General features: G+C 37.3%; 1 protein-coding gene across 15 annotated transcripts in view; it reads right to left on the bottom strand.

Annotated features, from left to right (window-relative positions):
- The window catches only part of DOCK10 (dedicator of cytokinesis 10), a 151,967-nt gene that overhangs the window by 23,192 nt on the left and 103,109 nt on the right, over nucleotides 1-25,666 (bottom strand). For 12 of the 15 annotated variants that reach the window (XM_048063031.2, XM_067002482.1, XM_067002483.1 and 9 more), the window contains exons 22-40: nucleotides 24,989-25,075; nucleotides 24,348-24,440; nucleotides 22,214-22,332; nucleotides 19,282-19,351; nucleotides 16,100-16,213; nucleotides 15,087-15,158; nucleotides 14,333-14,479; nucleotides 12,363-12,446; nucleotides 9,573-9,669; nucleotides 7,831-7,875; nucleotides 7,257-7,432; nucleotides 7,008-7,124; nucleotides 5,881-5,992; nucleotides 5,056-5,177; nucleotides 4,856-4,970; nucleotides 4,629-4,695; nucleotides 4,259-4,306; nucleotides 3,485-3,586; nucleotides 1,142-1,266 (exon numbers count right to left, since the gene is read on the bottom strand). In XM_048063031.2, the coding sequence (XP_047918988.2) occupies nucleotides 1,142-1,266; nucleotides 3,485-3,586; nucleotides 4,259-4,306; nucleotides 4,629-4,695; nucleotides 4,856-4,970; nucleotides 5,056-5,177; nucleotides 5,881-5,992; nucleotides 7,008-7,124; nucleotides 7,257-7,432; nucleotides 7,831-7,875; nucleotides 9,573-9,669; nucleotides 12,363-12,446; nucleotides 14,333-14,479; nucleotides 15,087-15,158; nucleotides 16,100-16,213; nucleotides 19,282-19,351; nucleotides 22,214-22,332; nucleotides 24,348-24,440; nucleotides 24,989-25,075 (1,912 nt within the window). The remainder of the gene's footprint in view (nucleotides 1-1,141; nucleotides 1,267-3,484; nucleotides 3,587-4,258; nucleotides 4,307-4,628; nucleotides 4,696-4,855; nucleotides 4,971-5,055; nucleotides 5,178-5,880; nucleotides 5,993-7,007; nucleotides 7,125-7,256; nucleotides 7,433-7,830; nucleotides 7,876-9,572; nucleotides 9,670-12,362; nucleotides 12,447-14,332; nucleotides 14,480-15,086; nucleotides 15,159-16,099; nucleotides 16,214-19,281; nucleotides 19,352-22,213; nucleotides 22,333-24,347; nucleotides 24,441-24,988; nucleotides 25,076-25,666) is intronic. The other 3 variants (XM_067002479.1, XM_067002481.1, XM_067002480.1) reach the window with 3 other exon arrangements.

The following is a 25,666-nucleotide window of genomic DNA, read 5'->3' as shown; positions in this document are numbered from 1 at the left end:
GTATAATGCTTCCTCAGAAGGCAAAGACAAAGACACATAGATTATCTCTGGATAAACTCAGGAGAGTTTCATGGTCTTTCTCTATTAGGAACTTTCAGCTTATCAACTTTGCAAAGGTAACTTGGGATCTTTTTCTCTTTTGATTAAAGATTCTTAATTCACTAACAATAATGCTGCTGGAGGCACTAGTGTCCTTGAAAGCTTGTCCACTCTTCATGGACAAACAGGATGATCTAATGAAGGACATCATCACTCTACATAAATTTGGCATTCATGACTCTCTGGTAGTGTCCCTCAGCATATGGGGCAAGAGCAGAGCATCTGTCTTTCATTTTTATATACAGCGGAAAATTGCCATTTAAGCATTAGAGATTTTTATATAGTAGAGAGATAGCAATATTACAGGTATCATTATCTATGGACAAGAATAATATCAGACTTGTAGACAGAAGCATCACGGAAGACCTTGTCTGCAAACCTTGACATCATGTAAATTCCAGTACATTAATTTTTGCTACAAAATAAACCCAATTCACAATAGCTTTACCAAGTTGTTTCATAGGGATGATGGGTATAGTGCTTCATTTACACTGCAACATGATGAGTACAAATCACATCAGCTAGTGAGATTTACTTCCTTACAATACCATAAAAGGACCACAAACTTTCAACTATGTGATCATACCCTTTATTTCATGGTACAGACTGTCATTATTAAAGGTTGCTAAAAATTACCAAGTTCTGAAACAGTCCAAAGGGAAAATAACTTTGTGTCATGAAAAGGTCACTTTAATTGCTTAATATAAATGTAATATTTCAGCCAGCGTACACCTGATTGTACAAAAAGGTACATAACCACAGACAGAAGAGATGCTAGGGGTGGGAAGGGGAAGATTACTTGCCATTAAGACTTTTAAAATACATCAGGTTATTGTAATTCATTCTGGTTTTTATATGAATTTTAACCAAATTTTTAAGCTCAGATTTCTTACTGCCCTGAAAAAAGAGTAAAGTCAGCAGCTCTATGTTTCTCTTCTGGCTATCTTTCATTGACAGTCATGAAAACGGATTTAATTGTATAGAGCCTGATCTAAACCCCATAGAATTCAAGCGGGAAGTAAATACATTTTTTGGTACTTACTTGCAGTGCTGCTGTCTATCATCTGCAAGAGTTTTGGATTAGAAAGCGCATTTTTGCCACGGATTATTGGTAACGTCTGAGATCTGTGATGCTTGTGGCCATCATGACTAGAAGTAGAATGCATCCTGAAATTCAAAGGTACCATTAAAAACAGACACAAAGAATAAACTATCATGCCTATAAAGAATTTTCCCATGTCAGTTAAAGTTTTCTGCAGTACTTCTCAAAGGTTAAGTAAAACAAAGTGATGCAAAATTTTTCAGAGAAACAAAGTCAGTAATGTGAACAAAACAGATGTGCTGTGATTTCTTGAAATCACAGGAGACAAAACTTACTGAGCACTGGAAAAACCACAACATCAGCTTAAATAGCTGGCTGATGTTTTGCAAACTGCTTTTGGGTGAAGAGAAATTGAGGTTAGCTCAGTTGAAAAAGAACACGGGAGAAATACACCCTACTTGTGAAAGAATTAATACAACTAGCAGCTTTTATGAGGGGGAAAAAAATAGTGAGACTGGCAGTGACAGTAAAAAATGTGTGCGCAGATGTTTGTATGTGTGTGTTCTTTTAACCTTTTGATGCTGACAAACAGTATGAAGTATTTCATTATCATGAGAAGCTTATCATAATTTGTAAAAGGATTTTGAATTTGTAACCACTTCAGAATTCGGCAAGACTCAACATCACTCATAATTCAGGTCACTTATTTAAATATTAAAATACTTTTATTTATTTATTTTTAAATGTAACTTCCTAAAAGCACATAATTTAAAAATGTTTTTGAAAAAAATTGCTTCTTGTACCTAACTAAAACCTCTTGTATTTGTTGTTTATTTTTACAAAAAAATAATAATTAGATTTTACATTTAAAAAGAAAGCTCCCATCTCAGGTATGAAATTGATGTCCAGACATTTGCCAATGAATGTGACAAAGTCTTCCACTATGAGTCAGTGGAAAGATTTGGATTGCTATCCTAGTGAACTAGTGAATTGGGAACACGTGGAATTTTGATGCTGAGGTTACTGTTTTGTTCCCTCCCACACACCCCTTTTGGTAGGGAGGGTGTGATTCTTTCTGAAGATGTTGACACACTGGCATTCAGCAAATGCAAATACCTAAGTGTAGAGCTGGTCACCAGCCATAAGCCATAGTTCATCTTACAATGCATCATCAAAGAATGTTCTGTATTACAACAGGCCAAACAAATAGCCATGTGGACAACAAATCTGTGAGGGGGTAAATTGTGAAGGCCTTGGAAACATCAGAAATATGACTTTAGTTTCTGGATTGCCACCATGCTGATTCATCTGCAAATGCTCAACGAAACAACAGTCTCCTACAGGCTGCTTGCCAGGTCCAGATGGGATAATGATATCAGTGCTTTTTCTTGAAAACTGCACGATGCAGGAACAAAGAAAGAAGTATGGCAGGGAAGGCATCCTCTTTCCCTCCTGTGTACTAACTGTTCCACTCCAAGGTACATGCTTATTATAGTGTGCAAACTCCAGCTACACATAAATGAGGCAAGTCAACGATCCAAACATATGAGGAAGGGGAACTATCTCAGCATGCTCTTAGAAACAACCATAAGCTGCACAGAGTCAAAAGTTCACCTTCTCTCTTGAGTTTTACATTATTAACTATGAAAAAGTTCACACTATTCCATAAAAGGGTCAAAAAGATTATTAAAGCTTTCCTGCACTTGCAGTTTATTACCGTGCCATCCATGAGAATGATTAAATCTTGCAATCTCTAGACTAGGAAAAGGAAATTAAAAATGAAAGAAATAAAAGAACGATTCTGGAACTGGCAACATGGAGGCAGCGGTACAGGACTACGTTACACATAGCCAAATGGAAGTAAAAAGACAGGGCTGAAGCACACCTACTCCTTTGACTTTGTGTTGCTAGATAGTTCCCATTCTGTCACCCTGGGTTATCAAGAGAAAAGTAATCCCCTGATACTGTGACCTCAGCCATAGAAATTCATTCCTAAAGCAGTAGGAATGAAAACATATGACTTCATTTAGTTTTGGGAAAAATGCGAATTATGTTTCAGATAGGCATCTGAGCTGAAAACAACAGCTAACGTTTCCTGCAATACTTGACAATATATTGACAGTAACTAAGTATTCTTCTAAATATAGTATTTTAAACAGCTTGTAAGTCCAACTGAAGTTGAAGGGGCTCAAGTCTTTTATGGTTTACAGCTTCAGGGGCTCTGAAAGCTGTTACAGGTTGTGTTAACTCCTCTACAATTAACACTGTAACAGGGTAAGATGGCTGCAGGATGATAACAAAGGCTGTGATTTCATAGCAATTAATAATGAGATGTGTCATTACCATTGCGAGAGCAGACCTGATGTCTGGCCAGAGGAGTTTGAACCTTTCAGGGTGCCATTATTCTGGGTGGCCTGAACAAACTTAAAAGCAGCAGCAATTTTCCTGTTAAAAGAAAATAACTGTTAATCTGTTAGGAACGTGACATTGATTTTGTCATGCCTCTAAAGAACAAATAAGGCCTGACAAAACCTGCGACAGCATTAACTGGTTTATCTGGTGACCTTTCATTTTTCCACTGTACGACATATGACAAGTTTACAGTACTAGCATTAAATTAAAAATGAAACAGTGACTCAGACAAAGTGTGCATTTCACACTACACAGCTGGAAAATGATCTCATGCCTTTTCAGCAAGTGCACAGAGACAGATTTTTTTTTGATTGCTGTGGAACGTTCATCAATTCCCATTAAAACCATTTGCTCCATTATATAGAACAAAAATACAGCGTTCAAGTTCCTTTATTTGATATATGCTGAAATAAAGTTGAGGAATGGTCCAGTACTATGGGTTACAAATGCAACAGTGGTTATCCTCACAAAAAATTTATCTGTTACACCAGGTATGCACTTTCATGTCTAGAACATCATGATAAGACTGCATAAAAGAAAAAAAGAAGCACACATCAGTTTCAGTATGTCAGACTGATGCTTTCAGAAGAAAACAGATCAACATTTAGGTCTAACATAGACAGTAATATTTAAATACTGTAACATAGTCTAATATAGTGCAATGATATTTAAATATTACAACATAGTCTATAACTAAAGAATTACCTTACAATATTGCGTTTTCCTAGATACCTGAAATTTTGAAGACAAACCCTGAAAGATAAAACAGCACATTTTACATCTATTAATGATTCCCTAAATACATAAAATACTATGAAGTACTACTATGAATATCTCTTCTGGGAGGAAAACCCAAAGCATTAAGGCCCTTGTTCATGGAAATGGCCAACGTATTGAAGGATATGGGTTTCATTAATAATATCTTCTTACAAATTCGGAAGATAATGGCAAAATAATCCAAGATATAACAGCTATCTCACTATACCACAAGGTGGACAAAGAGAAATTATTTGCAGTAGCCAGTTTAGAACATTATTGTTCAACATAAAATCAATGAACCACAAAGTGAACTTACTCTAAAATGCTGAAAAAGTCTGTTATTTCTGAGAATGGTGCTCGCAACCAGTATGAAATCAGTGCATCTAAAGGGAGATATTAAAATGTGTTGTGTATCTGTTAGAGGGAATTAAACTTGACCCAAAGCCTGTAAAATACACTGATAATTATTCTATTTTAACTTTGGTTTGGATTCAGCATTCACAATATTTCACAACGTAAACTAGGTAATGTACATTTTCTTACCTTCTGAAATGGTTTTCATAATGTGAAGGAAACACATAAGAAGGCTTCTAGTTTCAGCTTGATCCAACTTGTCAAAACGAAGGGTTGATCCAATCAAAGACAAAGGTCTCATGATCTGTTGAATTGACAGTGAAGGGCTTTGTTGAGTATAGTAATAAGTATCTAAATCTAGGAATCATTTTCAACATTTGCACATGTACCTTTTCACACGTGTCAGTTCTCTCACTGTTTTTTTCATTGGTACTTGGGTTAGATTCAAGACTTGCTAAGGAAGCTCTGGAGTCAGCATGGTTTGCTGCAGAGATAGCTATTGATGAAAAGGCTGTAAATGAAAGTCATAGCAAACATGCTAAACTAAAACATTTATGGATACAAAAACTAACAAGAAAAATGGAGAACTTAAAATGTGTCGTGCTGGATTGATACCAGTGCTTTGAACTTCCAATGCCAAAGCTATTGATGGGTATGACTAGTATAAAAAACATTCAACAAGTAAAATGACCGAGTTTGCCATTATTCATGGCATTAAAATGCCCTGTTGCATTCCATAAGGCCTGACACAAAGCCATGAAAATCAGTGGAAAGATGCCTGTGGACTTCCCTGAATTTTGAAATGGAATGAGGAAGAAGTAAACAAAAGTTGTGTTTCTACCCTTCCTTTAAGCCTGGGAAAACTAAGAGCACTTGCCTTCAAGAGACTTCAGGGGTTTTCAGGAGAAACCTTGGGACTATTAACCCAGGCAGACTGCAAGAATGAACTCAGGTACAGGGATCTGTGAGAGCCTAACTACTGGCATCATTCCAAAGCAGGAGAGTAAGTGAAGCAGTGGAAGAAGAGCAGCTTCACAAGACAAATAAAATCAATCCAAAAACACCCAAAGAGAAGAGAAACATCGCATACCATGTTTCCCTGAATATCACATAAAATGGGTTAATGATATCATCCATGAATACTAAGCAGAAAGCACAATGCATTGAGATACACAGAAATCTACCTGTGTACATGATCAATCTGTCATTTATACCTGCTATGGAGTTCAAAACATCTTTGGAAAAAGAAGTGTCCACAGAGTTTGCATGTTTCATCGCAGCCTGGCTCTGAAATCCTCCAGCTGTACTCAAATCATCCCTAGATCCCTGTATTTTAAAATAAACAGAATAAACTCTGCTAAATGTTATTACTGTTTACTTTTACAATGACAGCACATATGCAATGTTGACTTTTCTTAGACATTGAGCTAGAAAACCTACTTTCAGCTGTTGATACATGACAGCCTTAAAAAAAAAAACGGGCTTACTGTAATATGCCCAAATTAGCCTCAATGTGAAACACTCATCATTGGAGTTGAAAAGAACATACCAAGTCTGTGTTTGCTTCTTAAACGTTAGCATAATATTAGGATAGGAGCATTAAATGCTGTTAGCGATTATCAGATGAAATAGGCTGATTTACTGCAAGAACACAACACCCCTGCAGAAATTATTTCTAGTTTTTAGATCAGGTCTGATTACAACACATCTAGTCTTTTAAGAAATAAGTAAATCTGTTCCTCCTCCACAGGCACAGTTTATACAGATGTTTTTTTTTGTGGCAGTAAAGCTGTTCTAAAGGCATTCTGTACCCCTTCCCTCCTTCAGCTACTTGTATGCATTCCCTCTACTTCCTACTGTTGCTCATGGTCCCTCTTCTTGTACTAAAGAAACTGCTTGTGAGTCCATGATATAACCCTGAAAAAAATCTGTGAGTGATGAGAGTTTTTCTCTACAATAATGTCTCTCAGAGATCTGCCCAGGGACCTGCCAGAGGGTAAGCCCACAGCCCATGGCACTAGCGCAGACACACAAACTGGCTGGGGTTATGAGCCTCTAATTTGGAGCTTCCAGCGCCGGGACAACCTGTGCCTTAGAACTGTCCCAGACTCAGGGTCCTGCCAGTACAGACTCCCAGGGCTCTGCAGGTGTTGGGTAAGTCGAAACCTTTCAAATTAAACATTTTGGGTGCAAACAAATCAGCATTTTTAGAACTGTATTTTGCTAGCTAATTTCTGACCAGGGCACATTTGGGCTTCTTCCCACCAGATTGCTTTTCTCAGACCTTAGGGTCAGACCTCAGTTTGATCCTTTCAGAGTTCTGAAAACTCACAAGAATTACCTGATTGGAAGTGTTGATATTGAAAAGGAACATATCCTTCATGTAAATCCTTGGCATATTGTCCAAAAGCATTCCATAGAGTGGCATGTACAGGTTTGCTATTTGTGCTTGTTTTGCCTAAAAAACAAATGATATAAAATAAACCTAAATAAATTAATTAACGTACACTGGTTGGCTAAAGATGTTTCACATGTTTTAGCCACTGTATGAACAAGCAAAGGAAAAAGAATAAACAAACAGCTTCTTTACCGGCTCTGTGTATCGATCATCAAATGAATGCTTTGCCATTAAGTTTTTAAGCACAGCCAAAGCTAGGTGCCTAATATCCTGGTCTTCTTGCAAGGCAAAACCAACCTCCCGCAGCAGTACTCCGATTAAGAAATGTTTACGGCAAAATTCATTGGTCAATGTGTACTCTGGAATATCTTGGAACAGAAAGGACAAGAATGTCTAAATTAATATATGTTGCATAAAAAAAACCCTCTCCCATTTTCAAAAATGTCAGTAACTTTGATTTATTTAATCCACTGTTAAATCTTGATTTCCTGAACTGTCGCATTCCTCCAATTTATATGCATATACCAATATTAGAATCTCAAATGTTTTGCACACAGTATGACTAGTCACTTCTTTGAGGTGCAGGGTCAACACTGTTGCTTCCATATTCTATCTAGAAGAGTTCTAAAACACACAGATCCAGACTAACAAATGGTGATTAATGTTTGCCTGTATTTGCCCCAGTTCAGTGGCAATGGTGGAAATAAATATTGTAGTTCTTAATGCGCAATTCTACTTAATGCTTATGCAGCCATTTTGCTCATACCTGATGTTCGATAGTCCTGGGTTGATTCTGAAGGTGTCACAGGGTCTTCATTTATCATAAATATAAAACAATAGCAGGCAAAAATCATTAAAAAACACAGCAAAACATAAGTGCACAAATTATTTACTTTATATCCTTTTGAATTATTTGACTGAAATTTGAATGAAACAGTTTCTCCTGGGCTGTGCCAGTAGTTTTTTCTAAAACTTTGGACAACTGTTTCATATAGAATGGAAGATGAATAGACAGTTTTCCTTCATTATTCACAAGAAATTACTATGATGAGTCTCAGTTTTTAAATCCCACTAAAAACAGTATGAAATGGCAAATCATTTTATTCATCAAATTATTCTAAAGATATTTTTTTTTCCACAATGACAAAAAGTAATAAACTTCACAGTGCTTTAACAAGTGTTAGTTGCACACTTGTTGTCTAACCAGGTTAAAAATTAATTGTTAACCAATAACTTGCCACTCTCCAAAATGTGCTGTTTGGAAAACAAAAATTTCTAAAGCTTCATAGCAGCAATGAGCAGCAGAACTGAACTCTCTTTAAGGTGGCAAAAACTAAAGCAAAAAAGAGACAAGGGTCCGTCCTTTGAGAAATGCTGCACAGAAATATCATTCCGCCTTCCCTGGAAGGTGCCTTCCACTCTCAGCAACTTCAGTGACCACATCCCAAGTGAACTTCTCAGAGTCCACAAAACTGTCAGAACTGTCAGTGGTGCCCAGGGCTAAAATCCCCGTGTCTTTGAATGAAGAGGAAAAGCACCTAGTAGTGAGAATTGGCCACAAAGTCAGGTTCTAAACAACAGAGGCATGCAAAGGAAGAGAGAAACACCCTGCTCTCACTGTAAGCCTCGTGCTCTCCGGGTGGAAGGAAACCTGTTGTGCATGCAAACTGTCCAGCTAGAAGGTGGGTGGCCACGGGAAGTAGGACTCATCAGCACAGGCCCAGCACTGAGCAAACAGGGCTGCTACTTGGCTTGGGGCATAGGCAGAGAATTTGCTCCTCTGGTAGAGCATAGGCAAAACCTGCTCGTATTTCCCTGCAAAACATAGGATATACATTATTCCCGGCCTTGAGAAGTAGCTCAGGAGGGACCAGAAATGCATTCTGAAATGGGCCTCTCTTGCCATACTGCTCCAGGTAAAACATTGCACTACTCAGCACCAACTTGGCAGAAAATGGCTATCGCATGGGACCTTCCTGCTAATCCTAGAGATGCTTTGGAGGCAGAAGTACCAACAGCCTATCATCCACGAAGATGGAGGTTTCCAAACTCCTTCTGTGTGACCAGCTCAGATCTTCCTCCCAAAGGAGGGGCCACTGTGGACAAGTCATACTCCCAGCTGCAGCAAGAAAGTTCTACCCAGTTATTAGTTTCACAATTCTCTTATCACCACTTCAGCCTTAGTGTCTTTCCTTTCCTACTCTACCTGTTTAAACCTTTCCCTAGCTCATCATCTCCCAAGGCTTTAGTAATTCTGTGTTCACAACCAGTCCGGTTCATTCACCACAAACTTCCAGAGGAAGAGTCACCTCTCAGCTGGACAGGCAGGGGTTGCGTATATTTAGTGTGATAAAAATAATGTCACTTCACCATGGCTGTAAAGTACCACACCTGACAAGACATTATGGGCTTCCATGGCTGACGTACAGACACAGTACTTCAGAGTTGTTACCTGAACCACCCAATAATTCCCTGCTGTGCAGAAACCCTTTCAGCATGACAGCTTACCAGGAATGTTTGAAGACCGTATGGGCAGGCACAGAGGGATAAAGTGTTCATGGTGACAGACTTCTTGGAGAAAGTCAAATTTGAACTGATGTAAAGTCTGAAAATCACAACAGGCATCAGCTCAATTTACATTAAAAGAGGGAAAACAGTAAGACAGAACTGCACTATTTATCACTACCTTAAAATTCATACTCACAACCAATAGTGAAACTTTGTGGCTGGCTATGCCAAGCTACATGAATAACATCTGGTTTTCTTATGTTATCAGAGGAACTTGTCACAGGCCAACAAGCTTTTAATGCATTCCTCAAATATAACTTTACATTGAAGATGTATTGATAAATCTAAGCTTGATTTAAGCAACATATTTAAGGCAAATTTAAAGCTACCCTAGGTCTTTTAATGGTATATACTGTAACATAAAATCATAGTCAGGTATCTTCCTCAGTTCACGTGATTTAGGACCATCATAACTATTATGTCTTTCTCCTCTATTTTTTTTTCTATTTTGTCCACCAAAAACAAAGCTTTAGCCACACAGGTCTGATCCCAAACATACTGATATTGGTGAAAGCTTCTTCTATTGATGCCAGTCAGTTCCAGCTTCTACGGATTTTGATATTATGTAATAATATGTGTTATATATTAAGTCAGTCAATCCCTGATAAATTGTAGTTTTTCTGCTGCTACCATCAGACTAGGATACCTGGAACATATGCTTTCTACAATCTACTGAGAGTAGGGAATGGTAGGGAATTTTTCTCTGACATGTTTTATTGCACTGTAGTACCTGAGCATGAATACAGTTGTCCATTGATTGCACGGTCTAATGGCAATTAAAGAAATGAAGCAGCTGAAATATATTTTCCAGGAAATGTGATATTTTGAAGGAACACCATGCTGAACTGAGTTCCAATGAGACATTTTAACTTTTGAATAAATATTTCTCAAAATGATGCTTAAATATCAAAATATGGAATACCGTGAATGTTTCTGTGGAATACAAACTATAATGCTTCATTCACAATTAAATTCAGACTGCAACATTATATACTGATATACCTATAAACTACAGCAATACATGCCGTTAAATTTTCTGAAAAGAGAGGTCAGATTGTGGTATGAACTCTTTTGATAAATAAACAATCCCATTAAAGAAGCAAAAGATACATAGAAATGAATCCTGCAGCAAATTTTAACAACCGACTCATGCTCAGGGGTCTGATTGAAAACGGAAACAATCCAAGACAACGGCCTTTCCTTGAGGTCAGAAATCTCTCATTTTATTTTATGGTTATTGCTTTTAAGTGCTGCAAAGCCTGTTCCAGTGGCACATCTGTCTCAGCTCTGCAGTGATTCTGCTTCATGCGTCCTGGCAGATGGCTCTGAAGCGAAGCTGGGTGGCTGGCAATGCGCACGCACTTACTGCCAAGGAGCTGCTAATTTCTAATGTGCACACTGACTAATCTCAGGCTTTTCTACTGGCCATTATATTGTCTCTTTTTAATTAAACATCTGTTTTTGAAGCTGAATGTATTTAGTGAAGTTTGAAATGTGGAAACAATTTTCAGATTACATAATATTGTTCGCAGAATTATAGACTCCAGGTTACAGCACTAATACCAAGAAACTCCATTCTACATCTGCTCCAGAGATTACTTGAAAGATCTGAGTACAACATGAAGTTTGGTTTTACTAAAATGTGAAATAGGCTGGAGTAATCTCATTCATTATCTACAAATACCAGATCAGCACTAAAGAATTATAAAAGGTTAATGGACAAAATTTTTGTAAGCTTTTTGGGAAAGATGCATTCTGTTATTTATTGTCTTGTACACTCTGCTATGATAGTTCTGAAATCCAGCTGCGTAGAATAAAGACCAGAAAGACTGATTGAATGGATGAAGAGTGAAGGAATCAAGCTGAATAATTTGGGGACCTCTTGCAGTTTGAAATTGATTGTCCAAACTAAATCACTGACTATTATAGATATTATTGAAGAAATTTGGGCTGCAGAGAATTTTCCTCATGGCAAGTCCAAGCTAATTTGGAGCTGCCTGGCTTTCTTGCATCAGCAATGAGGTAAGAGTATACCATTCAAAGTAACCGAGATGTTACATACGTTCTCAGTTGAATTTACACAATGGTAACTTGTTCAGATGTTTTTTACTGCCCTAAAAGAAAATTACTGCCAACAGTTGCTGATATTTGTAGTCCAAACCACAAGCGTACTCTCCAAAGAATCAAATCTCAAATTCAAAGAACTGGTCAGCCTTTTCCATGTTTTACTCTTAGCTGTCCTTGCAGAGCCTGCTTTTGCAGGGCTCATTGAGAAAGTGTTTGGACACAGCTACTTACTTTCAGAAAGGAGAACAGGTGGCTCAAAAACAACAATAACAAAAATGAAATTTTATTCTTGTTAATAGTAGTCGCAGAGTGGTAATTACTAACGATACTTACCACTTAGACAAGGTTTACATAAAACATTTGTTAATGTCTAATTCATCTGCAAAGGGAAAGTGTCCTTAACTGCACATCTGTTGATTTTTGTGCATCTAAAGAACTTCCCAGAAACAGTCATATAAGTAAGTTTCATGTTTAACCAAGAGTCCATCTGCAGGGGACCTTTTGCAAAATTAAGGTTTTAACAGAGTGTTAAATGTTTCCACTGACTTGAGTTCTGAGAATGACAAAGCAATGGAATAGATTATAAATAATTTTAACATAAAAACATTTTGTTAGTGAGTCGCTTAGGAAAAAAAACAACAATAAAAAAAATCAAAACTATACCTTGCTATCTCCTGTTCCAAACATACTTATATAATTGTTGACCATCTTGAACACAAATCCACGGTCCATAAACGTAAAGCAGCGCTACGAAAGGGGGAAAAATATTATTTTATAGCAAAAAAGCAGTACCTGGCCTCATTTACCTAGTTTTTTTACCTTGTGTCACCTATAAACCTGCATCATTTGGGTGGGTGAAGTCAGTTTCATGCAGGGCAAGGAAAACTGTGGAACTGGTGAATTTGGCTCTTCACACCCTGCCTTGTAATAACCAATCTATTATACTTTTCATTTTCACTGTCTACAGCCTAAAATAATTATTACACTGTACTGTGCACCAACAGAAAGCTTATCTAATAAAAGTTATTCACGTACTGCAACACTCAATAACTAGAGGTGGTATGTGATGGGAGCTGACCTGAGTATCTCCTTCAGTGACAGAGCAATGACTCTTGAAGAATCATTCCAGCCAAAATACTCACTGTTTGTGAACTACATTGTCTCTCTGGGAGCAAATACTCAAGCCACTATGTGATGAGGATGTTACGTCTCTTTCTGACTGATGAGGCTAAATAGCCACGTGTAAAGTTTTTTTGAGGCCCCTAGTACTAGTTATTGACATTTTTCCCTTGCAGAGTCTGCCCATGAGACAGGGAAGGTAATCTTGAATTTCCCATCTCATCTGGTGCTTCTGAACTCCGTGAAGCTAGCAAAGCCTTAAGCCTTCTGCTACATAGTATTCACACGACTCCTGCAAGCCCCAGCCTGGACAGTAATATCATGTCTAATCCATGTAATTCTTTCTGTCAGAGTAGATTTGCAAAGAAATTAAAACAAAACCATATGCCTTATCACATAATACAACATTACTGTCTTCCCAGTTCAGATGAACAACAAAAATAACATTCTAAACTGCAACAGCTTCTCCATTCATGCTCCTGCCTCAAACCAACATCACCTTCCAAATGATACAGCAGTATGGAGAGATGCAGCGTAACATCAGTTTATCAACAGCAGTTTTGGTTTCCACATGAAAGCAACAACAGAGATCAATGCAGTGGACATCAATTTCTATCTATTCTAAATTCTATCATTTATTTTATTTATACATAAAAGGAGAAAAATCCATCTTCAGTTTGTGGTTGTTTTCCTTCTAACCTCACCTCCATTTTGCTGCTGGAATACAGCTCTCTCCTAATGCTGTGCTTCAATCTGTCATAAAAGATATAAGCCTAGGTTTCAGAGTACACTATCTGTAAGTAACTGAGTAACATTCTGTATGCTAATGGAAATGGTTCCCTCCCCACCCCCAAGGTTTATTTCCAGTTAAGTAGCTGGACATGCCTCTTACTGAATGCCAATTTTCCCATGCTCCACAGCTAATTCAATGTTGGGAAAATAAACGTGATTGAGAAATATTAGAACAAAAAGAAAAAATTGCAAGCCCTATTTGTGACTTTTCCAAAGCACATGTATTTCTTTATATCTAGTAAATAAACTGGCATGACACACATAAAAAGGTAAGTTACAGTATTTCACACAATACTTGCAACTTACTTATTCTGGTTTGTAAAAGTCACCTACTGTGGTTATGATTAGGAAATATTAATCTACACACAGTCATTCAGAGACGCAGTATTTAAAGAAAAAATAACAACTGCAACTACATTTACATTTCTCACCAAGCTTCTTACCAATTTGAATATAACATAAGAATTTGTAGAATTTGCAAACTTGGGCTCTTTTAAAAAATAGATACAAATTAATCAGAACTGTTTTAAAACAGAATTAGAAAAAGCTTCTGCATTGTCAAAGACCCAAGGGAATAGAAAAACTGAACTACAGGTCAATGCTAAACTTGGAAATTGAGCCATCATTGACGCAGAATTGTTTTTATTCCCTTCAGCTTGGACTGAATAGATTCACTCTTGCACTAAATATGGGCAAATAAGTGTAGTGACAGAACATCTCACCTTGAGGAACTTGGCAGTGCTGTAGTTTGCATTCCTGGTTTCTTCAAGAGCATCTTTGTGCTTCCAAACAACATGGTCTGCCAAGACCATCACAAGTGTATCCAGCTCAGTTTGAAATGATTCTGGAAACCTCTGAGTTCGAGAAACCTAAGCAGTGAATAGATAGATCATCACTTGATTGTATGTTATTACATATTAAATCTGAAAACAAGTCCAAGCCAAGAGCAAAGACAATAAAAACACAGGTCAATAGACATATAATATTTAAGTACTTATAGAATTCCATGGATCTTGTCCATTGGAAAGTGGGAAATGCTATCCAGAGATTCCAGCACAAATATACTAATAGAGTCTTTGATAACCAGGCAGAAAGAGGCCAGACAGAAAAATACACTGATCTCCAGATATGACAATTTTGCTCAAAGCAGAGCAGAGTTTCTAGATCTCTCATTTGCCATCTAGTTATGCACTGCCAGGTAACCACCAGAAATTACGGAATTCTCATTCCATTCTAACCCATCCATTATAAAGCTGATGCAACTGTATTTTTGGTCCACCAGTTCTGTACAAGCTAGAATAGGTATGAGTTATATTTTTGCAGGTAAAAACAGTATTTTAAAATGCGTAATAGTTTCTTGGTTTTTTTTTGACCAGTCAAGAAGAAAACTCCAACTATACCTATTGCACATAATTCTGCATTTTATATTTTCCCTTGGAACCTGATTGCCTCATTAAGAGCAACACACATACTTACTTTTGTTTTATTTGTATCAACTAAGTGCTGTGCCATTGATTTTAAGATAACTGCAAAGAAGAACCACAAGTGCTGTTCAAAAGAAGAAAAAAAGAGATTAGGAGATATGATTATCTGATAAATATTTTATGAGGCTAATTCCATTCTTCAGAGATGGACTGCATTTCTCAGTAATGCACATGGGTAAACTCCACATGACAAACAAATGGAAGAGTCCGAGTGCTACATATCTGAGTAACTTTGCATGATAGAATCACAGAACGTCCTGTGCTGGAAGGGACCCACAAGGACCATCGAGTCCAACCCCTGACTCCACTCAGGACCACCCCAAAACCAGGCCATCTATCTGAGAGCGCTGCCCAAACTCTCCTTGAACTCCAGCAGGCTGGGTGCTGTGATCACTGCCCTGACGAGCCTGTTCAGTGCCTGACCACCCTCTCAGTGAAGAACCCGAACAGTTGAGCAGATCTTTGCCATTGAGAACTCCTGAGCTAGCACTGACTAGCTTTTATACCGGAACCTGTAGGTTCTGGGAGCACTGATGGAACTTGCATATGTATGAACTTCTTAGACCTGTTTTGTGTGAGGAACTTCAGGGAACCTCAATCCTTTTCATTTTGGTCACTGCCCATCAAAGGCAGCAACTAAAATCAGATATATATGTCCTACTTACACATTAATATTCTCTATGCAACAACTTCTAAAACAAAAATTAAATCAAAATGTCCTAAAAGTAATTGCTAATGTCATATTATATAGTAATTAAGTTCTCCACCTTGACTGAGCAGTAGCAGAAAGGAGGAATTTTATTATGCAAACCATGGCACTCTGAGAAATTAGTTATGTTGAAAAGTTCTAGCAAGTCTTTTAAGTCTGTTCTGTTGAATCAGTGCAGGCTGTGATTTGTGCAAAGCTCACACAGGGAAAGAGAATGGGAGAAAGAGATGTGACAAGACTTTCCATGCAGAAAACCAGTATGAAAACTACAAATGGGCTAATTCAGTGTTGTTCACCTTTAAAACCTGTTTCACAGTTACTTGGTCATTTAACTTCAGAAGACCAGTCATATTCTTGGCCAGCTCCTCATGAACAGTTCTCTCCTCAAATGATTTGGTCCTGAACACATACTGAAGGAGAAAAGAAAAAAAAAATCAAAATGTATATTAAAACAAATATAAAAAGTTATGTAAAAGTTATATAATATAAAAGAGAGGATACACCACTAACAGCTGACAACCTTTACCTTCCAAAACATTTTGACTGAAAAATACATTCACACAAAGTTTAATTCCCCTCACAGTGGCACAACATCACTCCCCTACAAAATTTGAGTTTTAAACACAACTTGCTATTGATTTCAGCTTAATGTGAACCAAGAGGAATTTCTGCTTAAAATTGTTGCTACAGTGTTTTTTTTCTTCCCAATAGGGCATAGGAACCTGATACCTCTAAACTGTCTTCCAAGCCATTTCACCAGAGTGGAGAAAAAAAAAAAAAAGGCAAATAGAGTAAGTAAGGAGGGTTTTTCACCCACCTAGTCAGGGCCACCTTTCACTTGCTCCTTTCTTCCAATGGCAACAGTTAGAGCTGGTAGCAACTCTTCATCCTGAAAGGTGTAAAGCACCCACTAGAACTGATGGAAGGGGAAAACTACACCCCTTTTAGAAATCAGACCCTCAAGATAGGAATTTACCTACCAAATTGCCCAGAACTCATAAACACAGTATGAGTTTTATTCAACATTTTGTTACGCAAATAACTTGGTACTGGAATCTATTATAGCTTCCCAAAAGCAAGAGCACTGCGAGTGCACCAGTTGGGAATAAATACCTTTTCGATACAAATAGAAAAAATGTAAAAGAAAGGACTAACGCTTGAAAATATCTTATTAATATTCAGCCTTATTTCCAGAGCAGATGCAGTAAGTCCTCCCTGTGCAATGTGGTACTTCTGTGTCCACTTGTTTAAGTCAATGTAGTTTCACATTGTTATTGTATCTGAGTGACTCACAATTCTGAATTTACTTATTCTCAAAACAGCATCTCTAGAGTAGGTATTCTTCATTTCCTTACAGATGGATAAAAGAGATTAACAGTTATTGGCTTTTGACTGCTGCTGAAAATGGGAAAACAAGCTAAATGGACTTTTGGTAGAGTTGATTAATCATCTGCTATTTCAAAGACTTTTAGCCACAATAGGTGTCTAATGTAAATTTCAGAAGTTATTGATTAGCAGAGGTGTTAATACCCCTTCAACTATCTATTTTTAAATGTTACATTCATTATTACTTTGCAGCCTGAACAGTTCTGATGGACATCAGCAGAATTCCTCTGGGTTTAAATTAGGGTACTTGAGACTAGAATTTGACTACTAAGGTGCTCAGATGCATAGCCTATAAACACGTATTTTCATGAAGTGTGAAAGTAAATCCACACCTTGGAGATATCAACCAACAGTTGTCAACACTGAAACTAAAATTGAAACACTGAAATAAAAACAGCTTTCCCATTTAGAAACCTGACTCCTATCGTACTTTCATTATATTACCCATAACTTGCTGAAGTTTCAGAGTTTATCAGGAAAGTATTTGCTTTCACTTTATTCCTGAAGTTAATTTAAAAAACCTTATGTCACATATTAGTCACAATCCACAAATGAAATGTATGTTATGAAAACTACCAGGTTTACAGTGAATCAGCACATCACTATAGCTAGAAGCCCATACAGACATTTGTCACTCAGCACTTCCCATTCATAAATACTCTGTGACAATTTCCATTAGTTCCATCACCACCAAATGATAGCAAGGCAAGATACAAAGTGATAGCAATATCTACCTCAATTCTCTTAATAACCTGCAATTCTCCTCTATTCTGTCGTTTGAAATAAACAAATAAGGTAATCAGCATGACACTCAAAGATATAACTTACTCATTACTGATTCCTCTAATAAAGCCAGAACCAAATTTTCCAGTCCCCTCTCTCAATTAATAAATAAATAAATAAATAAGGAAAAAAGACACTTAAGAGGAAAAAAAGTAACACTTAAATTAAGTTCATTTATTTATTTATTTTTCCCAGTCAGTAATAGTGGTTAATGTAATCTTTTACTTAAAAACATGCTTCTTCATAAAATTCTCAGCTTCTAAATCTGATACCCAAATATATTCTTGATTAGATACTTACTGGTCTACAGCATTATTCATACTAATTTAATGGATATTTAAATTGATGCAGATAACAAAGAGGTCATCTTTAAAGAGGCCACTACTTTGGTTTTTTAAGTAATACTACAACTTCCCCAAAAACCAAAACAAAGAATACATATACATTCTACATAATACCTTCTTCAAAAAAATGATGGATGAAAAAAGCTGAGTAAAAAGGACGTAGTTATAAAAATCTGAATTCCATAGATGAGAAATGAATTTATGTACAATAGCTTATGCAAAGACACGGGATCTTGAAACTAAATTCATTTCTTAAGAAAATAATCTAAAGCTTGGTTAAAAACTTATAGCTCCCTAAAAACCACAGCAATTTGAAACCGTGAAGAGCACCTGGAATAAGTTATATATAAAAATTACTATTTGTGGATAATTTTTAACTGTAGTAAGGGTAACCCTGTACTACAGCTGGACAGATATTTTAAAGCTGTAGATCTCATCATGGTCAAAAGAAATGCTGCAAACTGTCAAACTACATTAAATCAATCTCTCATAGGTATCTATCTGGCTCAAGTTTCCTGATCTTTCAGGTATTTATCTGCACATACCCACATAAGCACTGCAATGTGGGAAGTTCTCTTAGCCTAACCCCATTTTACAGAAACTGACACTAAATCTACACTCTTAGCTCAGCTGGAAGCACATTTGCACCACATCTTGCTTCCAAAAGACAAGGCCCTCCTACATGTCTTCTAAAAGACATCCGCTCCTCCCACAATCCAGAGCAAGGAGAGGCAGCGTCCAAGGTTGTCCAAGGTGGCACAAGGAACTTATGACAGAGGACTGAAATTCACCCAGCCTCTTCCAAGGCTTATGTTAGTTTCCTCACCGCTGAGTCACCCAGCCTGCCGGTGGCAGAAAGCCATAATGCTAATACAGAGAAAGCTACAAACAAGTACAACTAAGAATAAACAAGAAAACAAACAAACAAAACCACACAAAATACTTAAGTTTAACAGCAGTCATACCGTCACATAAGAATTGATGCAGTTGTCTAGTTGTTCTTCATGGCACTTGGCAACAATGTTAGTAAGAACCCTGGAAGATTAAAAAAAAAAAAAGAAAAGTCATAAAGCAGAGAAAGGACATCTAATGCACCACATTGTTCTGTTATCAACTCCCCGTTTAAAACAGCCCCTGATGGATATGATCCAAATGATGAATAGTGCATGCAGAAACTGTCCCACTAGGCAAAACCAGTCACTCCTTGGGCCCTCCACTTGGATGGATCATGCTGCTATATATGCATTCATCTAGCAAAATGCTCCCAGTTTTAATGATTACACCTGTACTGACATTACAACAGAATGCATCTTTTAACTAACTAAAGCTTATAAGGACTTATTCAGACTGGGAGTAAGAAAAAATAAAGTATGCTAAAGAAACAGAGAAGCAAGAGCCTCCTTCTCTGGCAATGCTACTTATCTGATTCTCTCAGATCTTGGTGATTCTGTGAAGCTTTGATGCTTTCTTTATGACTGCACTGTTAATCAACGCACACAGGAGCCTGGGCTCCAGCCCAAGCGTGCCTCTCTCCTGCACTGTTTGCACATAGCATGGGTCTCAGCCCTGGCCTGAGCACCCAAGCAGCCCAGAGGAGCAGACTGAGCACAGCACCTGCTTGTTCCTCAGCAACAGGTGAGACTCAGAGCTACCAAAGGTGCTCTGAGCTTCTGCAAATCCCCTTGGTGACCAGCAACATTGAAGCAAATTGCCCAGGCCATGCCAACACCCACTTTCATGCCTGTGCTTCTGTTAACAGCAGAGATGGAACCACTTGAGATCAAGCGTTTCAGCAAAGTTTTCTCTTGAGTTTGTACCTGGGCCATCTTTTGTTTGATACCATTTTGTTTTAGAAAACACACATTTGAGCAAGAAGTTATCTTCAAATTAACCATAACATCTCCTCCATTTTTGAGACCATTTTTTTTCAGATTTTAGATATTTGATATAGAAAACACTGCAATTTTATAGTCTTCTTTTTATGTTGAAAGAATGGGGAGGAAACAGTTCATGATTCTCAAATATCAAAAACCGTGAACTGTATCTCAAGTTCAAGGGCACTCATAATAATGGCATAATTAAAATGGATTATTAATGCATAGATACACCAACAGGTATACGCCAGACTATGATCCACATACAAGTAGTTCTAGTAGTTTGTTGATTTGAGAGTTTTCTGCAAATTCTTACTATTGGATTCAAAAGTTTGTAATTCCTTCAAGTTTATATACTTCATATATTTCATTTCTTGTTATTATTATTAGAAGTAAAACTTATAGCAATACACAAATGCTATGACAAAATTAGTTGTGCCCATTCTGATCCTTCAGCCAGCCCTTACTCTGATTTGAAACTGAAATAAGTCCTAGCAAAGACAAGATAGAAATGATGCCATGTCGGGCCCTTGGACAAGTAAGTAATCATGAGAGAGTATAAAAGGGATAATGCTTTCTCCCCAACACGTAAGCAATTCTAGCTTTTCATTCTGTTGTTGTTTTTAATATGTTCAACACAAGCTGCTCCAAGCTATTCAGAACAAAATACAATGTGTGTATATATATAGGACACGTCAATGAATGACACACACAGCAGATGAGCATATTCCCATTAACATCAACAGTACTAGCACAAAAGCCATCGCACATACAAGAAAAACAGAGATCCCCCCCACCCCATTGAGGGTGTATATTCAAAATCTGATGCATGAAAAAAATTAGCATCCTTCAGTTTTGCCATCTAATCATTAAGTCTAAGTTTTAAACATCTACTTCTTCTGATGCATTTATTTTCCAGTCAGTTAATTGATACTTCAGTTCTACCCTGGGACAGCATTCTTCATTCTCCTTCACTGGCCTTAACATTAGTTATTTTGTTGGCCATAAAGGGGTCTGAACAAAGGTCTGACTCTCTCTCTCTTCCTCTGAAAACTTTATGTAGTCATGAAATCACACATTTACAAGGAATGTTTCCTACTACTTAGGTGTTGTCAAAGTGGAATTCATCCTCCAAGGTGCCATGATCCTTTGACAAAGGATATTGACATTCTAGTTTTCCAAGGCTAACATGAGGAAATCAGCTTCCTCATTCCTTTCTGCTTTCCTAGTTAATCTTTCTTCAGGAATTAACTATGGAGAACAATCTGAAAAGCAAGAAAATATACAGACAGCAGACGAGTCTAACAGAGTTGCTGAGGGCTGAGAGTTGTCATTTTTTCCAACTAGTTGTAGTCCCAATGTTTAGCTACTGGCAGAAGTACAACTGAAACAACACTATGGCCAAAAGAAAATACAGTACAACTTTCTGCCCTCCTGCAGAGAACAATTATAATCTCTCCAGCATTTTTTTTTTCTGCTGCACTGATTAACAGCATCAATAAAAACAATTTCATTATGTGAGGGGTGAAAGACCCAGAAAATCATTCCAGCTGTTTGCCTGCTCACTAGAAAATGCCTCCACTGCTTTTCAGATATTGCCGATATACTCTAATTAGAAAATGCCCCAGAAAAGCATGAACTGAATGTTTGACTCTGCACTGGCTAATGCAAGATGCCAAGCTCTTTCTATGCTGAATTCCACATATTCAGAGTTAAACATAAATTAAAATGGATATTCAGCTTTTTTAGGAAGCAATTAACTCCTCAAGGACAAGACCTTTACCTATCGTTGCCTCAGGGTACAAAGACACATCCAACACGGGCAATGATCTCCTGGTTGGTATTAGAGCCAACCATATGATATCATGCTCTTCCACAACCTATTGTAGAGCCCTGTGTTAAGGGGGAAGCAGGCATTCTCACCTACTGAAGTCCAAATGCCACAGACAGCTTTTATGAGAGCAGCTATTATTGGATGAACATCTACAGAATTATTTTCTTCATATAGAAATTGTTCAGATACCTGGTCACAGCTGTTGTAACTTCATCATCACTGTTTTGCACCAAAACCCAGAACAGTTGATTCAGGACTATGGGAAGAAAGTTCATAATTACATGGATCTTCTCTATCCTCAGCAAATTCTGTAATGGACATAAGAAAGAAAATTAGAGATTTCCAATATGAGCAGTGAAAGCTAATTATTTGCTTTCCTGTTTCAGCAGGTAAAATGCAGTACAGCCACTGGCAGAATAGGTAGGAAATAGGTAGGAAAACAGGACAACTAAGTGGAGGACTAGTTCCCCACAAAGTTTGTTTTAAATATAATCATCCATGCAACTGTAGTCATTGTCCGCATCTCCAAATTTGAGTATTTTGTTTTATCCTGATGAAAAACAAACAAAACAAGCAAACAAAAAGATTGAAACCAAAACCACGGCACTAAAAGAACTATTTTTAAGACATGCATTTCCTAATATTTTTAGGAAAACTCATTCCTTCTATACTGAGATCTGATAAAATGAAATTGTAGCTAAAACAATTGTCAAAAGCACACTGATAAAAGCAGTATTAACACTCTAACCTGACTAGAGAGACATCGTATTATTTTCTCTGATCAGGGAAGATACTGAGCTCTTAATTAAAAAAAAATCCTTTGAATTACTCCCAGTTTTACATTTCAGACATTTCCAAATAATTTCTAAATTTCTTCGAAGTTATTCATGATTTATAAATAAAAGCAAAACGCCCTGGGGAAAATTATTTCTTGGTTATATTGCAAAGTTGATTCTTTATCACATACAACATTATTTTCTAATAAAATCAGCAAAATCTCTTTAAAAGGTAAACTACAAACAGTAAATAACAAACAGTGCAAAGCTGGTTATTTAGATAACTAACTTACTGCCTAGAAAATTCTGAAGCTTTTATGGATTCCCAAACTTTGTCCAATATGGTCAACAGCTTCCTAAAAATTCACAATTAAGGCTTTCATTCAGTAGATGTATCCCCTATAAATAGCCCTGATGCTTTGATTTCTGAAAACATTCTTTAATCATCTTGTTAAATCAAACAGCACTAACTGACAGTGTTAAATACCCCATCAAGTCTACCTGCACCCATCAACCAAATTAGTAGTCACCTTTAAGGCCTTGCCCAGAGAACTGGGGCCATAATTTATTGGAATTTATCATTTGCTTATTGAAGCAAAATTCACAAGCATCTTCATAAAATCTGCTGAAGGTATGTGGAAACAGGAAAACATAGTGACAAAGGAAAGGGGAAAAGCACATACATGATGGTAACATCTAAATCCCCAAACAGCTATTAGATTTCACACACTGCCACAAGGAAAAATAATAAATACAAGTCATGTACTATGTTTCAGAGCTAATACTGTGACATAATTAAAGTCACGGTCACCCTACAGTCTTCTTGCTTCTCCTCCTCTTAAAGTTCAATAAGCAGACTGCAAAGTGCTAACTCTGAATTTTGCCATTCATGAGTAAGGTGCCATGGCCCTTCATTTACCTGCTGCTCTTCTATGCTGCTTGCTTTGCCCCTGCCTTCTCAGTTTTTGACCGCTACTGAATACAGATGCATTTAATGCTATTCTTGCTTATTCATTTAAACTTTGCAGAAAGGGTATGCTCTTACTGTTTTCAGAACTTGACAGGCAACTAGTACCCTTGATTTGTACATGCAAAGTACCAAAAACAGCCCCTTTGAAGAGCAACCAGTTATTTTTGAGTGAAAATCTGGAGGCAAGTAGGAGGTAATCACATTGTACGTCTAGGGCACCAGAGGACTAGCAGGAATACTGCAGCTCAACAGGCCACAGCTCATTTTTTGGACAGTCCTTGAGAAACAGCGCAGCATTTCACCGCTCTTTAATGGGAACTGAGGCTTGACATAGGCTGGATTATCCAGAGTGGAATTGAGGCAGATGAAGCCATGCTCTAAATGAGAGAGGGGATCGGAAACATCTCTGTGACCAGTATTACATCTGTCACACCAAGGAAGTCTAACTGGAGTTGTCATGGACCCATTGTCTCCTGGCAAGTCTATGCCACTCTTAGAATTGTGCAGTGATGGATCAGTTGAGAGAAAGCCCTAATTACAATTTTATAGCACAACTCTGTGCTGCAGATTACTTTACCTTACAAGAATTGATAAAGTTTGGGGTAGGAGGCTGAGAGAAATCCTTTTCCCTTTCTTGGCACTGATGGAAAAAGTTATTCAGGTATGGATCCTAAATGATAAACAAATGTTCACATTAACATATTATAGAAAGGCTTGGAATTCAACTCCATAAATTCTTTATAACAATCTCCTGTGATACGAAAGAACACACTTGGTAGCTATCACCTTAGACATAAGACATGGAAAGACAGATCAGTTTACCTAGCCCAGTCCATTGGCCATTGTATGTAGCCTAATATATACCCAAATATTTCTAGGTTCTTTGACCAAACTTTTTTTCCTGTATTGCAAGCAATTAGTCTTTTCTTCACAACCTAACGATTTCAATGGCCAGATACTTTTTCCCCCAGTGCTCACATTCTATTTTCTTGCTGTTTAAACTGACATTCCATAATTTTTATTTTGGCATAATATTAAGTAATTTATATTTTTCCTTAAAATGTGTATTCCATCATTTAAATTTTGCCATTCTATATTTAAGTAACCTCTATGTTAGAGAAACACATTCGTACAAGATTTGAGAGAAAGCATCTTTCAGACTTTCTTTGACACTTTTTGCTTGTAAGCAGGTAACTGCTAAGAGGAAATTCAGCTTACCTGAGTATTTACTGTCGATACAACAAAAGTAGACACTTTGAAAAGTGGCTTCCCACTATCTACCCATTTTACATCACAGCCGATCTGCTATAAAAACAAAACAAAATATATTTTTTCCTACTTATTCAAGTCTGCACCTCTTGACACTGCGTAGCTTTGCACAGGGTTTGTGTGTGAACTGTGCTGGCTATTGTGCTTTCACAAATAGAGAACTAGTGCTATACAAACCAACTTTTCAGCATGAGACCATGAACGTTATCATTTAAGGGACCAGGTCACTGCCCTACCCTATTCTCTTGACAATGTTAACAAAAAACACATGGAGGCACAAATAACCCAAACAGGACGGGATCAGTGGAAAAAAGTGGTATCGTACAACAATGCTGGAGAATGAATCATGACTGTGGGTCATGTCAGCTGGATAATGAACGTCTTATGGCCTGAGTTTCTGAAGAGTTCTTACTGATTGCTCTCTAAAGTTTTGGAGACGTTAGGTATAATACTGTAGAAGACACAGTTATAAAATGCACTTTTTCCATATATACTCCTGAGCCAATATCATATGGCTTACAGCCCAGTGTTACAGATATTCATTTATATACTTGATATTATTAACATGAACTTTCTAAAATAGATGCCCTGTTATCATTTACACTTTCAGATAAGTAAAAATGCAAA

Source organism: Anser cygnoides, chromosome 9 (genome assembly GCF_040182565.1).
Source record: "Anser cygnoides isolate HZ-2024a breed goose chromosome 9, Taihu_goose_T2T_genome, whole genome shotgun sequence".
Lineage (NCBI taxonomy): Eukaryota > Metazoa > Chordata > Aves > Anseriformes > Anatidae > Anser > Anser cygnoides.
Note: the sequence above shows the minus strand (reverse complement) of the source record. Positions and strands in the feature narration are given on the sequence as shown.